This window comes from Typopeltis vanoorti, chromosome 15 (assembly GCF_054136105.1).
Source record: "Typopeltis vanoorti isolate ZY-2024b chromosome 15, IOZ_Tvanoo_1.0, whole genome shotgun sequence".
NCBI lineage: Eukaryota > Metazoa > Arthropoda > Arachnida > Uropygi > Thelyphonidae > Typopeltis > Typopeltis vanoorti.
Genome location: NC_143563.1, coordinates 46,159,278 through 46,175,448, shown reverse-complemented (window position 1 = coordinate 46,175,448; position 16,171 = coordinate 46,159,278). Strand labels below are relative to the sequence as shown.

At 35.0% G+C, this 16,171-nt stretch overlaps 1 protein-coding gene across 1 annotated transcript in view; it reads right to left on the bottom strand.

Moving 5' to 3' along the window:
- Positions 1–16,171, bottom strand: part of Ku80 (X-ray repair cross-complementing protein 5 Ku80) — a 305,608-nt gene that overhangs the window by 56,089 nt on the left and 233,348 nt on the right. Inside the window, exon 17 of the mRNA XM_090405213.1 lies at positions 8,935–9,004. Coding sequence (XP_090261339.1) covers positions 8,935–9,004 — 70 coding nt within the window. The remainder of the gene's footprint in view (positions 1–8,934; positions 9,005–16,171) is intronic.

Sequence of the window (16,171 nt, the reverse complement as noted above, 5' to 3'; positions counted from 1 at the left end):
ATGAAATCACAAACTGAAATCACCAGTGCAGATGGAATGCGCAGGATGAAATGGGCAAATCTAAGCTCTTTCATAAGCATATGAGTAGCTGCTAATTAATTAATAAGTAAGTTATTTATCATGTATATTAGTTTATTTAGATTATCACTATACCAAACAGCATACAAAAAATATCACAATATGCTTAGTAATAACACAAAGATTATACATACTATAACTGTCATTTTAATATGCACAAGAGACTGGTTGGTTGATTTGGATTTATGGCTGAATCAACTCAGGCTATGAGGCCAGTGTATTATGTCTGTTAGTTATGCGTGTGTTCTAATGGCCAGTTTGCCTGTTTCCCAGTTTTTTATCCCACAGAAGTGGAATGAAAAATTGAACTTTCTCAGAGGAAAATCTCTTTCAAGAAAGCCTCCGTATGAGACTAGCTAACTGCACACATGAAGCAAATGTTACATAATTATCACTAGACATGCAAATTGATAAAGTGGATGACTAGAAAGGAATGTAAATGCAAACATAAATGTATACATATTTTTCTTCAAGTTTTTCTCTTAGTTTTAGTCCATATATGCAATAGCCTGCATTATACAAAATAATTCTCAAAGGTCTGAGATCAAGATGTTCCCAGAAATAAAGGAAGTCATGAAATGTTCTGCTGAAAATATATATGACCTGGAAGCATGTGCAAATGTTGTTGCAGCAGAATAAAACCAACCAGAAGATCATTTAGGAAACTAATCGACATATTCTTAGCTCAATAATAGCAGTCCTAAAAGCCCTGTTAAATGGTGGTCATCATGTCATGAAGGATCAATCATCCTGGCATGCAGGGCAGGACAACTACTCTGATATTTTTCTCCCGGGGTTTTGAATCATGAAAAATATAAAGCATTTCATTCTGTTTAGCAATGTAGCCATTTGAGTGAAATGTTTCTTTATCACTTAACAACTCAATTTTTACAATGTCAAATTATGTATACATTCTTCAATCCTTTGAAGGTATAACTTCAGAATTGTTTTCATGCATGAATGAATGTGATATATACAATCATCAAAGGCATGTCACACTTATGGGCAAAACATTATGAAATCAAATGTGAATATTTCATCAATTATTTCAGCCAGACAGATTAGCCCTTTGAGATGGAAAAAAATACTGTAGATATTTATCGTAGTAAACACAAGAAATCATAGTTAGTAGCATGTGTGCACATGCACGTGCACACACACTACTGAATACATTGATTCTGCAATGTGAGAATTAGCATCATGCCATTTTATTGTATAAGTAAGCTAACTACTTGGCCTGGTTGTCTGAGTGTATATCCACTCTCCAGCAAAAAGGCTGCAGGCTCAAATCCTGTCATGGGCATGGATGTTTGTGATAGTCTGTGAAAATACTAGTGGCAATGCTGGGCAGTAGATGGCATTGGTGTAGACAATGCGGTTTGTTGTAGTTGGTGGATTGAGTGGGGGAGACAGAGAGTTGTAGAGCAGGTGCCTTCCCTCAATACGTCTTTGAAATCCTTGGAGGTGTCATGTAATAACAATAATAATAATATTATTGTAAAGGATATCCACCAAAGCAAAACAATTCCTGTATTTCTTATGGATTTGCTAAAAGTCGACTAAGTAAAGAATAAGCTAACTATTTGGCTGAGTGGTTAGCATATCCACTCTCCGCAAAAAGGCTGCGGGCTCAAATCCTGTCATGGGCACGGATGTTTGTGATAGTATGTGAAAATACCAGTGGCAAAACTGGGCAGTAGATGGTGTTGGTGTAGACGATGCGGTTTGCTGTAGTTGGTGGAGTGAGTGGTGGAAACAGAGTTGTAGAGCAGGTGCCTTCCCTCGAAACAAGAAAGTCAAATTTGAGTTTAGTCTGGGTTATCTACCATAGGCCTCATAAAATATAGAATTTAGGTTCATAAGATAATAAGATGAAACATCACTAAGATGAAAAAAAAAAAAGGTCCCTTCAAAACAGCACGAGGCAAGTCCCACAACAGTAAAAAATATATATGGTGTGTTTGTGTGTGTGTGTGTATACATGCATACACACAAATTTCTACTTTTTTTCTTCTTCTTTTCAAATAGCTTTCCCCTTTCTCCTGATGATGGGAATTGACATAAGGTATATAGAGACAAGTATTCTATAAGTTTACAGTTAAAAAATTAACTCTGCATGATGGTGTAGGAATCTTTAGAAGTACCTGTGGGCATAATAATTAATAATGGAACACGTATAGACCACAGTAATAACTTTAATTAAATAAATAAAGGTACAAATATTTTGTACCGAAAGTAACAGTACATACTCAGTGTAGAACAAATAATTAAAGGAATGGAATACAAAGTATAGAACAGTCGGTGGATCACCAAATAAAGATAATTCTTTAAAGATAATTATCTTTAAAGAATTATTTAATAATATTTTAGTAATTAATCTTCTGGCACGCGACAACAATTTATTTGGTGATCCACCGACTGTTCTATACTTTGTGTACTGTTACTTTCAGTACGAAATATTTGTACCTTTATTTATTTAATTAAAGTTATTACTGTGGTCTAGTCTATACGTGTTCCATTATTAATGATGGTGTATGGAAGTTATTAAAATTCAGATCAAATGTTAAAATGTGTCAGAGGATAAAGAGGGGTGAAAAGCAGTTGCATGAGGAATGACTCAAGCTAGCAAAGTAAGTAGTATAATAAGGAAGAAAAATGGAATACAAGAAGAGATTTGCACAGGAAAACCCTAAGGAATTATTTTGCTGTGTGGTAAGTAGGAAGAGAAATGATTGTGGATGAATAACCCTGTTAGGAGTTAAGTGACCAATGCTGGTGGCATAGTGGAGCTGTTTAATGATCATTTTATTGGGATATTTCAACCTGGAGAGATGGGGAAGGGTGAAGGGTAATAAATGCATGAGATGTTTCAAAGACTTAGTACTCTGGAGGTCAATAATGTAGTGGAACTAGATGGGATTTTCTCACATGCTTTAAAAGAATATGTGAAGGAACTGACAGCTTCATTGACCTGGCTGGTCAATGAGTCAAGTTACTGGGAAAGTGCCCAAGGAGTGGAAGGAGGTAAGCTAGTGCTACTTCATAATAGTGGCATCAAACTGTAAACTATTCCGTATTTTTATTATAGTTGTTAAGGTTTTAGAGAAATTAGTAAGAGATCATATACAAAATTGGGAAGATGAGGATAATATTATCTGTAAAGGCCAGCATGGATTTGTTAAGGATGCTCTTGTGTCAGTAATTTTCTTACCTTTTACAATAAAGTAATGAGAGCAGTTAAAGAGGAAAAGGAATATAGTCATTTTTGAAAAGACATTTGATCAATAGAATGCTACAAGATAAGATGATATTTAAGCTGCAACACATGGGGTTTGATATCAGGTTATTGAACTGGATTGGAAATTAGTTGTGTGATAGATATCAGAGATGCACACAGAGGGGTGGGGGGGGCCTGTACTAAGGAAAAGAAAGGTCACTAGTGGAGTTCCACAGGGCTCAGTACTAGGACCTTTGCTTTTATGATGTGAACATAAATGATATTATCAAGAGGAGTTATTATGTAGAAATTATGGAGACAAACTCCTGTGTTCAAGCAGTTACTTTACTTAAAACTAAGATAAAATAACGCTAGATGCTTTGACCTTAATATAGCTTATCATCAAGAATGCATGTATATATGCTGGGACACAAGCTACATCAAAATACACTTTAGTAAGCTACAGCATAACTGCTCTGTAATCACTGACCCAAGCTTGACCTCTGGTGAGGGAAAGAAAAGAAGGAAAAATGAAAAAAAAATTAGATTATGATAAAAAAAATAATGAAAATAATAATTAAACACTTAAATAGGCGGGACTACATCAATTGTTACCAGTTACTTAAATTCTCTACAGTCTTTTGGTTCAGTTCATTATCTGTTGACTAGGTTTATTGTGTTGGAAGATTTTTTGAGTTCTGCCATTCTGTTCCTCTGTTGTTCTATTCAGGAGGATTTGGGTAACCGGACAAATGGCAATGAAATGAGAGGTCAGTTTAATGTAACAAAATGCATAGGCAGGAAATCTGGGATCAATCTATGTGAGGCCACATACTCTCTTTGGTCGAAGAAGTGAGGGAACTTGGATTGATAGTCAATAAAAATTTAAAGTTTAGGGGACATGTTGCAAAGGTGGTGTAATACAGTGGATTGCAGTATAAAAAAGTGGAGATTACTTGTATAAAGCCCTGATCACACCACATCTGTAACTGTGCTAAAGTTTGGTCACCAGGATTTGAAACGGTTGAAGTAACAGATACTAAAAATAATATCAGGACTATACAATGTTAATCTAGTGTGTATGCTTAGACATTGATTATTACTCATGTTGATGTTTAAATAAGAAAGCAAATGTCAAGAGGGGTGTGTAACCATGTGGAAGTGCCATTTGCATCTATAGGCTAGATTCCCTAAAGAAAGCTATTCTAGCCAGTGACGTCTGTTCATTGCAGCATGACTGAATTCTTGCTGCAATGAATTGAAGAGTTCTCCAACACCCGTCTTTAATATCATTGGCCTACTCATGATGAGGATGACCTCTGACATTTGTTCCACTCATTAGGCCAAACACTAGTGACTTTAACTTTCTGTCATTCATGACATTCTACAAATATGTCCAAAGTGTTTTAATTTTCTTTGTATGGCTTTTTGAAACAGAGTCTCTTTTAATTGTATCCTTCTCTACACTTCTTCATTTTTATCTTTTGAGTCCATCCAATTCGTAGAATTTTTACGATAACACTTTCTTTCAAAAGCCAATATTCTTCTCTCCGATTTCTTTGTCATTATCCAAGTTTCACAACTATATAACATGCTGCTAAAGATGTATGTCTCAAGAACGCTTAGTTTGGTTTTTAAGCTATTTCTACTCTTCCAAATTTTGTCCATGGATTTTAGTGCTGTTAACGCCTTTGTAGTCCTAATTTTAATTTCTTGTTTACAGTTTAGTTCATGTGTTATACAACTTTCAAGGTAGGTAAACTGTTCCACATTCTCAAGTTCCTTTCCCTCTACAATAATCTTTTTTCCGATCTCCTTTTCACCAAAAACCATTGTTTTTGTCTTTTCTATATTCATCCTCAATCTGCATCTTATACTTTCTCTATTTAGATCATGTATCATTTGCTCAAGTTTCATTTCATCTTTTTCAAGTAAACAATGCCATCTGCAGAGCACAGGTGGTTGAGTCTTGTTCCATCAATCTTTCCAAATATGAAATGAAGATACTTGGTGATATCGGATCTCCCTGTCTTGTGCCTCTATTAATGGTGAACCAAGCTCTACGTCTGCTTCGTATCTTGACAGCTGCCTGTGTATTCATGTTGATTTCTTTTGATAGGCAAATTAGTTACCATATGATTACAGTATAGTCCAGATGTTGTTTTGTTCAATGCTGTCGAAGGCTTTTTAAAAGTCCACAAAGCATGTAAATAATTTTTATTCTTCCTAGATACCAACAACTAATCTTTCTCAGCATAAATATATTACAGATATTCCTCAATTTCCATGAAATGAAGTTTCCTCTTTCATTCAAGGTATTACTTTACCTCTGAAAAACTATTAACTTCATAAATGGCCCAGTTGACCGAGTGGTTAGTGTATCTGCTCTCCAACCAAAAGGCTGCAGGTTTGAATCCCACGATGGACATGGATGTTTGTAATTGTCTGTGAAAATACTAGTGGTGGTGGGTGGTGGATGGCATTGGTGTAGTTGTGATTCATTGTAGTTGGTGGATTGAGTGGTGGAGAGTTGTGGATCAAGTGCCCTCCCTTAATGAGTCTATGGACTCCCTGGAGGTGTCACATAATAATAATAAATAATTAAATATAAATTTGCAAATTTGTCTAACCAGTGAATACTGCTATCACATTTGAAGTAGTGTCTCTAAGAGCTCTCTAAAAATTTCTCCACTCAGTGCAGAAGAGTCCACATATTTTAATTAACAATCTACAGGTATCCCTCGGTTAACGCAGTTAATTAATCCCTCAATGTTACCGTGTATATCAAAATTGTGTTAATCAAATATAATCAATGGTAAAAATTACAATTCATCCATGATCGATTACTGTATTAATAATTTTATATGGTACTCTTTTAGGAAAGATAAAAAATGAATGCAAAGTCAATGTTTAATAAATACTTGTACCTACATTATTTACCGCAATTTTTTTATCAAAAGAAGTTATCAAGATTCGTTTTAAACAGTTTTAGTTTTTTTTCTTATCGGCATAAATTCTACGATAACAAGCAAAATGACTCTCCAGACCTCGGCAATAAAACATAAAGAAAAAAACACTGCAAATATAATACATGATGGTACAAATTAAGTGGATATTGAATCCGACATTATTTCATAGCCAAATATAGAAACTAAACAAGTTTCGTGCTGAATATATAGAAACTAAAAATTTCGGCAGATTTAAGCATAAGCAACCTTATGAGCAACTCGTAGTAAAGGTGGAGTAAGCTCCAGATCACTTTCCTTAGTATTTTCCATAATGTAAAGCACATCTCCTAGAGGAGATGTATGATAAATAAGCCTTTGGCTCTCTATTTCAGTAATACATGATGGGATGCTTAAGGGTCAAAGCTGTATAACTGAGAGGAGACATCCACATAGCCTTTAAAGGAATGCAGAGAACCGACCAGGGCTTCTAATCTAATGTCCAATCCTCACCTTCTCGTGGTGCACCCTGTTGGGTATCTACTTGTATACTGAACGAACGAGGATGGGCTGGCAATTTGGGATTTAGCCAACCAAATTGTATTCTTATTGGTTAAACCAAAATAAAAAATGATGGTACAACATGAAAAAATTTCATGCCGGCTGGGGCATCGCCTGGTTAAAAAGGCCAAGGTGGTTTTCGCCAGGGAACCAGGGCGAACAGCAAAAAGTCAGCTACTGGAACAAATCTGAAAACACACCCCAACTCAACAACACCAGAGTTAAAGATCGGTACTACCAATATAAGAAGCCTGAATGGCAAAAGAAATGGAGCTAGCTGAGGAATTAGATAAGTACCAGATTGACATAATAGAGGTGACTGAAACAAAAAAGACAAAAACTGGTGAGATCTTTCTGAGCAATAAATACAAAATGTTATATTCAAGGCAATGACAATCAAGGAAAAGAAGGAGTAGCCATAGTATTCAACACAAAATATGAGGCTAATCTTCTTGAATGGCAGTCAGTCTCAAGTAGAGTAATGTGGGCAAATGTGAGAACAGGGAACTGGACAACGAGACTTATTTGTGCCTATGGCCCCACAGAAGGTTCTACTAAGGTAGAAGTGGAAGAATTTTTTGAGGCTTTAGAAAAAGCAACTGACACAATGAAAAAGGAAAAGTTAGTCCTTGTTGGGGATTTAAATAGCAGAGCAGGAAATGATTGTGAGACATACAAAAATATTTTGGGAAAATTTGGAGAAAAGAGCAAAGCTAATAATAATGGCAAATATCTGTTGGGTTTCTGCTCAGGACATGGACTGGTTATTACTAACACTGTGTTCCAACATAAAAATGTGCACAAATTCATATGGAGAGAAGAGGCAGGGAATAAGAAAAGTCTCATTGACTATGTTATTGTTGATAGTGATGTTTTCTCCATGGTGCAGGACACCAGAGTGTACAGAGGATTTGAAATTGGAAGCGATCACTATTCAGTCTTGAGCTGGATAAAATTGAATTTAATATTGAAAAGAATAACATGTAAGAGAGTTTTAAAACGAATAAAAGTTGAGCAGCTCTCAGATGTGAACTGTAGACTAACATATACAAAGATTATTGAAGAAAAAATGAAAGGGTTTGAGAACAGGAACCAAACCTTGGAGATTCAGTGGCAAGCCTTGAAGAAAACCCTGATTGATTCAGCCAGAGATGCATGTGGTGAGGTTGTCTGCAAGGATAGAAAAATCAGGAGTCCATGGTGGACACAGGAAGTTAAAGAGGCAGTGAAGGAAAAGAAGAAATCATATCAAAAGTTCCTGGCAAATAAGTCAGCTTTTGCTCTTAGAGAATACAGAGACAAATGCAAGAATGCTAAACACTGCGTAAAACTAGCTAAACAAAAGTCATGGGAGGACTATGGCAAGAATATAGAAAATAAATATCAAGAAGGTGGCAAAATATTTTGGAGGTTGTTGAAAAACTTATCAAATATCACAAACCTTTACATAACATGTGTTAAACCAAACTAATAGCAAAAATCAGTGGGGAATATCACTTGTAACATATGAATGCACAGCTACTCATGACCTCCAAGCTATACACTGAATTGTGTAAGAATATTTATATTAAACATTTTGCATGTATCTGTTAGATTAGCTGAGAGCTCTACAGGGTTAAAGGCACGTTAATCAAAGCACTTGATGCGTATATCAAGGGATTGTCGCAATTAGTTTTGCAGCGTTAATCAAATCCTGCATTAAGAAAAACCGTGTTAAGCAAGGGGGTACCTGTATATCTCAATATTTCACACCACTCTCTTTAACACACACACACAATTAGTTACTGTTCTTGCATTTTTCACAAGTATTTCCATGGTCATTATTTATTAGAATTGGTATTAATAATTCCCCCATTCTCCACTAAATGCATTAAAACACATGTTGCTAATTAACACTCCTTCAGTTCAACTCCAAACTCAGAGAACCAATTTTTCTTTCTTTCTCCTTGTTTATTCAAGTTTTCTTTTCTTTTGGAACAGTTTCCCACTTGCCTATTCTTAGATTAGAGATTTAAAAAATATTTACATAAAGATTAATATCTCCTATTTTATTGCAACAATATAATAATGATTTAAAGTCTTGAATGAAAGGAATATAAATAATTTATTTTAACAAAATTAAAAAACTCTTACCATCAATAAATTTTATGCCTTCTTGAGATATAAGAACTTTGAAATCCTCCACAGGATTAACAGTACCAACCTTAAAAATAATAATAAGTTTGGACAGCTTTCCTAACTGCTGAATTATATTACTTTTAAAAAAAGTTACACATTATCCTATGTATTTCAACAAGTACAGAAATTATCTGTGATACTCACAAATAGCATTTTGGTATAATGATCTTTCATTATTACTGCAAATGAACAATTTTTTTTTTTTTTAATCACAATTCCACCCATGAACAGTTATAAACTGCAGTACAATTAGTAGGGATTTCAAAATATAGTAGCCCTGCTCTAAGGACCAAACAAGGAATTTTTTTCAAGCCTTCAATAAGTAGGATATAGTTTCACTAGGCAGGTATTGAAAATCAGAAAAAAAGCATAAACAAACAAATCCTGTAATGTGTTTTCATTCTTCAAACAGAATAGGAGCCATTTTTCACCTCTCACCATTGCCAAGGTTGAGTGTATTCTTACAACTTGCTAGATTAAGAGGCAATGTTCCTAATCCTAATCGTATGCCAGCCTGGTTGGCTGAGTGGTTAGCATATTTGCAATCCAACCAAAAGGCTGCGGGTTCGAATCCTACCGTGGGCATGGATGTTTGTGATTGTCTGTGAAAAACTAGTGGTGGTGGCCATTAGATGGCATTGGTGGAGATGATGATGGTAGTTGCAATTCACTAGTTGGTGAATTGAGTGAGTGGTAGAGACCGCGAGTTGTGGAGTAGCCCTCCCTCTGGGCTCCTTGGAGGTGTCACGTAATAATAATAATAATTTATTTGTAAATAATTGTGCATGCTTTATGGTAAATTTTGTTGGATGCAAAAACCTTAAATGCCTACCATTTATTAAATAAAATCAGTATAGTATATTTGACTGTCTAGTTAGTATTTCTGCTCTTCAACCTATAGACTATATGTTGAGTCTCACTGTAGCATGAATGTTTATGAATATCTTTAGGTGATGGATTGTTTTTATTAGCACTATTATTTTCATCTATGGCTTACCTACCTGCATATACCATGGGAGATGCCAAGTTCTATCAAATAAAGAAATCCTGCAACCAAGTGTAAGTAAACTTTGTTTGCTTACATTTGGATGCAGGATTATAATTTCTTTGCAAGTTTAATTTAATTTGTAACCAAGTGCAAAAAAAAAAAGACTGTCTACAATTATCTTTAATCTAGAGTATTTCAATAAAGGTGATACATCTTTTTACCACTTGTATATGGGAAACATATGACTTCTGCATTAATTCAACCTTGGTATGTCTTCTGAGTCTGGCTTCCATTGATGAGGCCTCAATAAAAATCAAAACCAGTCTGGGTTTTGAAATCAGTCAGGAAGTATGGTTTGTATAATTAAGATACCAAGGCAATTCATATGAAGTCATCAGATTCAATATACACGTAGCCTGTGCATGAAGATACTTCATGTGCAAACTTTGTTTGCTTATAATTGAATAAAGATTTAAACAAGAATATAATTTCTTGGCAATGGTAATTTAATTTATAACAAAGTGAAAAAACTTTCTATAATAATAATAATTATAGCTGATTACAGAATCCATTTTTATAGTCACTGTGACTATATATGTTTGTTACTGAGACTTCAGTAACAAACAACAATGATCTCCATAAGTTGTTAACAAAGATACTGATTTTTAGTCACTCCATTTCAGTATTTTAATGCCCTTTAAGTTTTTTATGGTTATGATTTCTCACTGATTCTATTTCTTATTTATGACTTCTGCTGGAAATCCAACTCTATTACTCTTGTATGTTTCACAGAGAAATGTTCTCTTAGAGAGAAGTTCTTCTGCTAGTGCCAAACTTGTAAAAAAATGATCTACAAGCAGTATCTCTCCTTTATCAAAGAAACTATCAAGCAATTTCATGGTGATAGAATGAGCATAGCCTTGACCCCCCCCCCCTTCACTGTTTCACCTTTGCCATTTTAATCCATATATTTCTATATATGCAGATATTGTATGAGTAGCCAGCTGGTAAACAAAGTTTATAAACTTTGATGCCATGTTTATGAGTTCTGCTCGGAATATACTGTCAAAAGAACAGCCTCCCAAGCCAAGTGAATGTTTCTTGCCAATTACAATCTTTTTTTCCCCCTGACAATAGTGCTTTTTGAAAGTTCTGAAAAAACTCGTTGTAGCAGTTCTTGAATTTTATTCAAACAATCACTAGTCTTTACAGCATTATTACAGAAAGGCTAATACAGCAATTGCAAAAATCTGTTGCTGTGCACTGACCTCTTTATTTGCCAGTTTCTATACATAAGCATTCTTCAACCAAGAGTATTCCAAAAAACCTTTTCATTTCTTCTGTGGCTGTTGATTCTATTCTATTTCATCTTTCTATTGGAGTTTCACATTCCTAAGTGGCTGACAGGCCTTGATCTGTACAATGAATTCCATAAGGTTATCAGTAAAGAATGCGGAGTACACTGCAGATGGATTAACTAGCTTACAGAATATAGTAGCTCATCAGCTACTGAATTCCTGAATGGTTACTGCTGCATTACCATTCATTTGCAGAAATTGAATATTTGCAATCAGATACCTCACTCTAAATTTTGTTCTTCATCAGCTGAAGAACTGCTTTCTAAATAAAAAAGCAGCTGGAATTATCCACCTGTTCTAGAATTCTACCTTCATCACATGAGTTTTCTGTTTTCTTTTTGTTAGCTGCTCTTTTGTCTTATCAATCATGGATATCTCCAGTTATGCTAATAATATTTTGTTGGAGATCACCAGATGCAATCTTTTTTTTTTTTTAAAACAAACAAAACAAAACATGGAAGGATTCGTTTTTATTTACAGGAATAAATGGAGTTTTGTTTATTATGTGTCAATTCTCTCAGAAGAGTGGAATGAAAATATGAAAATGTCTTCATATAGTGAAAAAGCATCCCCCCCCCCTGAAGACACCATATTGTAGATGCAACCAAACAGTTTTATTGTGGCACCAAATATAATATCTAACTAAATACAACATCCTAACAACCTATTTCAAATTTTCAATTACAGTAAATATGTGGTCACACCTGTTCATAAATGCAATTGTTGGGTGCAGAAACCCAACATATAGAGCTGAACAGAGTTGAGTGAAAAAGATGCTGACAATGCATGGAAACTCACAAGGCAGTATCTGACAAAAGCAATGTCTAACTGTACCAAGGGTTAAGCAAGTAAATAGAACAGGAGTGTAATGGATGAACAGTGAAATGAAGCAAGCTCTGGAAAAGAAAATGCTATGGAGGAGGTACAAGACATTGGTGGTGACTGGATCCATGAAGAGTATAAAGTGCAGGCTAAAAAGGTGATGAGCATAGCAAAGAAAGAAAAGGTGCAGTATGAGAGGAGATTGGCTGGTCAAGCTAAGGCTAACTCAAGAAAATTTTTCCACTACATGGCAAGCAAGAGGAAGAATAATTATGGCAGACTAACACTGGTGGATAGTCATGGCAGCAGACTAACAGCTGCAAAGGATATAGTGGAACTATTGAATGAGCACTTTATCAGCATATATCATACTGGTGTAAATGATGCAGTGCAACATATAGAAGAGAGGCAAGTATCAGGAGAACTGGAAGTGAAAGAATCCAAGATGTATCAGGTGTTCATTGGATTAGATGTTAATAAGGCTGTGGGAATGGATGACATATCATCAAGTATTCTTAATGAATGTGAACAACAGTTAGCTATGCTCTTGACCTGGTTATTTAATGAGAGTCTTGTAGTGGGTAGGGTTCTAAGGAGTGGAAAGAAGGCAAAATAGTACCATTCTACAAGCATGGTTCTAGGACAGAAGTCTCCAACTATAGGCCAGTCTATATAACTGTGGTTGTGGTCAAGGTGTTGGAGAGATTTTGATTAGGAATAGAATACAGGATTGGGTGGATGGACATAGCATTCTTTATGACGGTCAGCATGGATTTGTAAAAGGTAGATCCTGTTTTAGCAAATTACTTGCATTTTATCATATGGTAACAGGTGTGTTAGATAAGGGAGAATCATATATAGTGATATTCTTGAACTCTCTAAAAGCATTTGATGGATTACCACATGATAAATTAGTGTACAAGCTGCAGAGGATGAGAATAGATAATATACTGGTTAGATGGAATCAAAGATTGGTTCTCTGAGTGATACCAGCAAGTTGTGTATATGATAGAGCAGTCTCAAAAAAGAAGGGTAACCGGTGGCATGCCCCAGGGTTTGGCTCTTGGGGCCATCCTGTTTAACTTGTCTGTAAATGATATATCATGTGGACTGACTGGGGATTACTGCCAATGTTAATTCCCTTCAGGAAGATTTAAATAGACTTTTAACTTGGACAAAGAAGTGGGGGTTGTAGTTTTAATAACAATAAGTGCAAAAATATAAATCTGTATACTATACTGAGGGTGCCGTACTGAACGAAGTGGATTAAATTAAAGATTTAGGAGTGATGGTAAACTGAAGTTTAGAGGGCATATTGCTAGTGTTGCAAAGGCTGCACATTGTAGTACTGTTTGATAAGATGTACTCTAGCATGTAGGGATAAGGAAGTGTTTGTTCCACTGTATAAAGCACTGGTCAGACCACACTTGGACTACTGTGCTCAAATCTGGTCACCTGGTTTTCAGTGTGATGTGGAGACATTGGAGAGGGTCCAGTGGCAAGTGACTAAGACAATATCAGGACTTTGGACTGCTGGCTATGGAGAGAGGTTGAAAAAATGTGGATTGCAGAGTTTGGTGGATAGGAGAAAGAGAGGTAATATGATAGACACATTTAAGTTAATGAGAGTATTTTATCAGATTAATATGATAGACACATTTAAGTTAATGAGAGTATTTTATCAGATTAATCCAGATGAGATTATAAAAAGAGTAGAAGGCAAGAGGGGAAAAAACCAGAGGTCAACCCTGGAAGTTATGTAAGAGTGTGATGAAGAGGGAGCGTGAGGAGTTGATTTTTTACATGGAGAACTGTCAGTAAATTTAATGCATTACCAGAATGTGTTGTTAATGCAAGGAATGTTAAGCATTTTAAGATTCAGTATAATAAATATGTTGTCAGTCGAACAAACCTCCCATGATGAGTCTGCCAACTCCATGGAGGATGCAATAATAATAATAATAATAATAACACACACACACACACACATCTCTCAGGGGACCCTGTAACCCCTAGAGAGCGCGTCCCCTGGGTGGCGGATAGGGGAGCCCATCATGTGTGTGTGTGTGTACATGCACGTGCGTGTGTGTGTGTGTATATATATATATGGTGGGGTGGTCCGAATATACTGAATAAGGACTCGTGGACCAACAGGGCCATAAGGGGCAATCATCTTGATTGTAAGGGGAGCGGCACTCCCATGGATCCCTAGCTGGATCTATCCTCTCCATCTTCTACTTTGAGGAAGACCCACTTACTTTAATCTTTCCTATAAGGCCTTATCAGCCAACTCTTCTTACTTTATGACCCTTGTGCCATTAGAGTACTCGAGGGCCATGGGGTCTTTTCATTTCTGGCCTTACAACTATGTCCTCTCTATAAACCTTACTATATTTCTTCTATAATCTACCCTTTCCCCTTCAATATACCCTATTCCTCCTATGGGTTTAAATTTGGAAGAAGGCAAGTTCAGAAGCCTTAAGGTAGCAGCCCTACCACTGAACTATTCCATCGTCAGGCTAGTCCCCTGACATGGAGAACATAACCATACTTGTAAGCTGACAGAAAAAGATAATCGGATTGAATCTATGGTAAACGACCCTGGAATGGAAAAGGGAAAACGAAAATGGAAACGACAAAATATAATACACATAGCAAACTGGAATGTAAGAGGAATAGCATATAAAGAAATAGAATTAGACCAGTTATTAAATGAAAGAAATTTTAAAATAGCAGTAATCACTGCAACAAAAAAGAAATTAAAAGGAACTATGAGAACTTAAAATTTTAATGTGATATACAGTGGAGTCGACAGAAACCAAAGAGCACAAGCATGAGTCATGATTTGGATTCATAACTCCCTTTCAAAACAGTTAAAACATTATAAATTATGGAATGAAAGAATAATAGAAGCTAGAATAAAAATAGATGGAGGCTATTTAACAATAATTGGTTTAAAAGCCCCAGAAGAAGGAAGAGAACAGGATAATATTGATTTTTATAATCAGCTACAAAACATATATAATAAAATAAATAAAAATGATTACATAATTTTAGCAGGAGACTTAAATGCAAGAATTGGAAACACAAAAATTAATAATAATATATGAATACATGGAGAACACACTCTAAACAGAAATGGTAAAAAATTGATTGACTTTGTAGTTTATAATAACCTAAAAATAATGAATTCCTTCTATAAACATAACGACATATATAAATATACTTGGGCAGCAAGAGGATGGAAATCAATATTAGATTACTTCATATTAAATGAAAAGACATCAAAATTTTCACTAGATGTTAGAGTTCACAGAGGATATGAAATAAGCAGTGACCACTTCCTTGTTAAAATAAAATTAAGATTACCACTAAATGGCTACAAGTAACAAGAACAGAAAGAAAAATTGAAACATTTGTTTATAAAACTAGACTGTTGAATGACACAAATGTATATTGGCTATAGGAACAAAGAATTAACCAGTATCTAGATAAAATAAAACAAAATGAAGAAATAGAAATAGAATGGTTTAATATAAAAACGATACTAAATGCAGCAGCAAATGAAAGCTTAGGAAAGACCAAAAAATTCAATAAAAGAAAAAAACTGAAGATCTGGGATGATACAATCAAAGAAATAATCAAAAAGAAAAAAGAAGCCTATCACAAATGGTTAAGCAGTAAAAGATTAGAAGATGAAATAGAATATAAAAGAATAAGAGCCATAGCTAAAAGAGAAGTCAGAAAAAGACATAGAGAATCATGGAATAAATTTGTTTCTAATTTAGAACATGATTTATATAAAATAAGACCCAATGTATATAAGATTTTGAAACACCTAAATGCAGATACCAAAGAAAACATAAAATTAAACACTGAGTTGAAATTAGAAGAATTTCTAAATTACTACACAGAACTGTGGACAGACAAATATTTTAAAAAAGACAACTGGCAAACAATTAACGAAAATGAAAAGGAAATAACTGAAGAAGAATTAGAAATCAGCCTGAAAGAAACAAGAAAC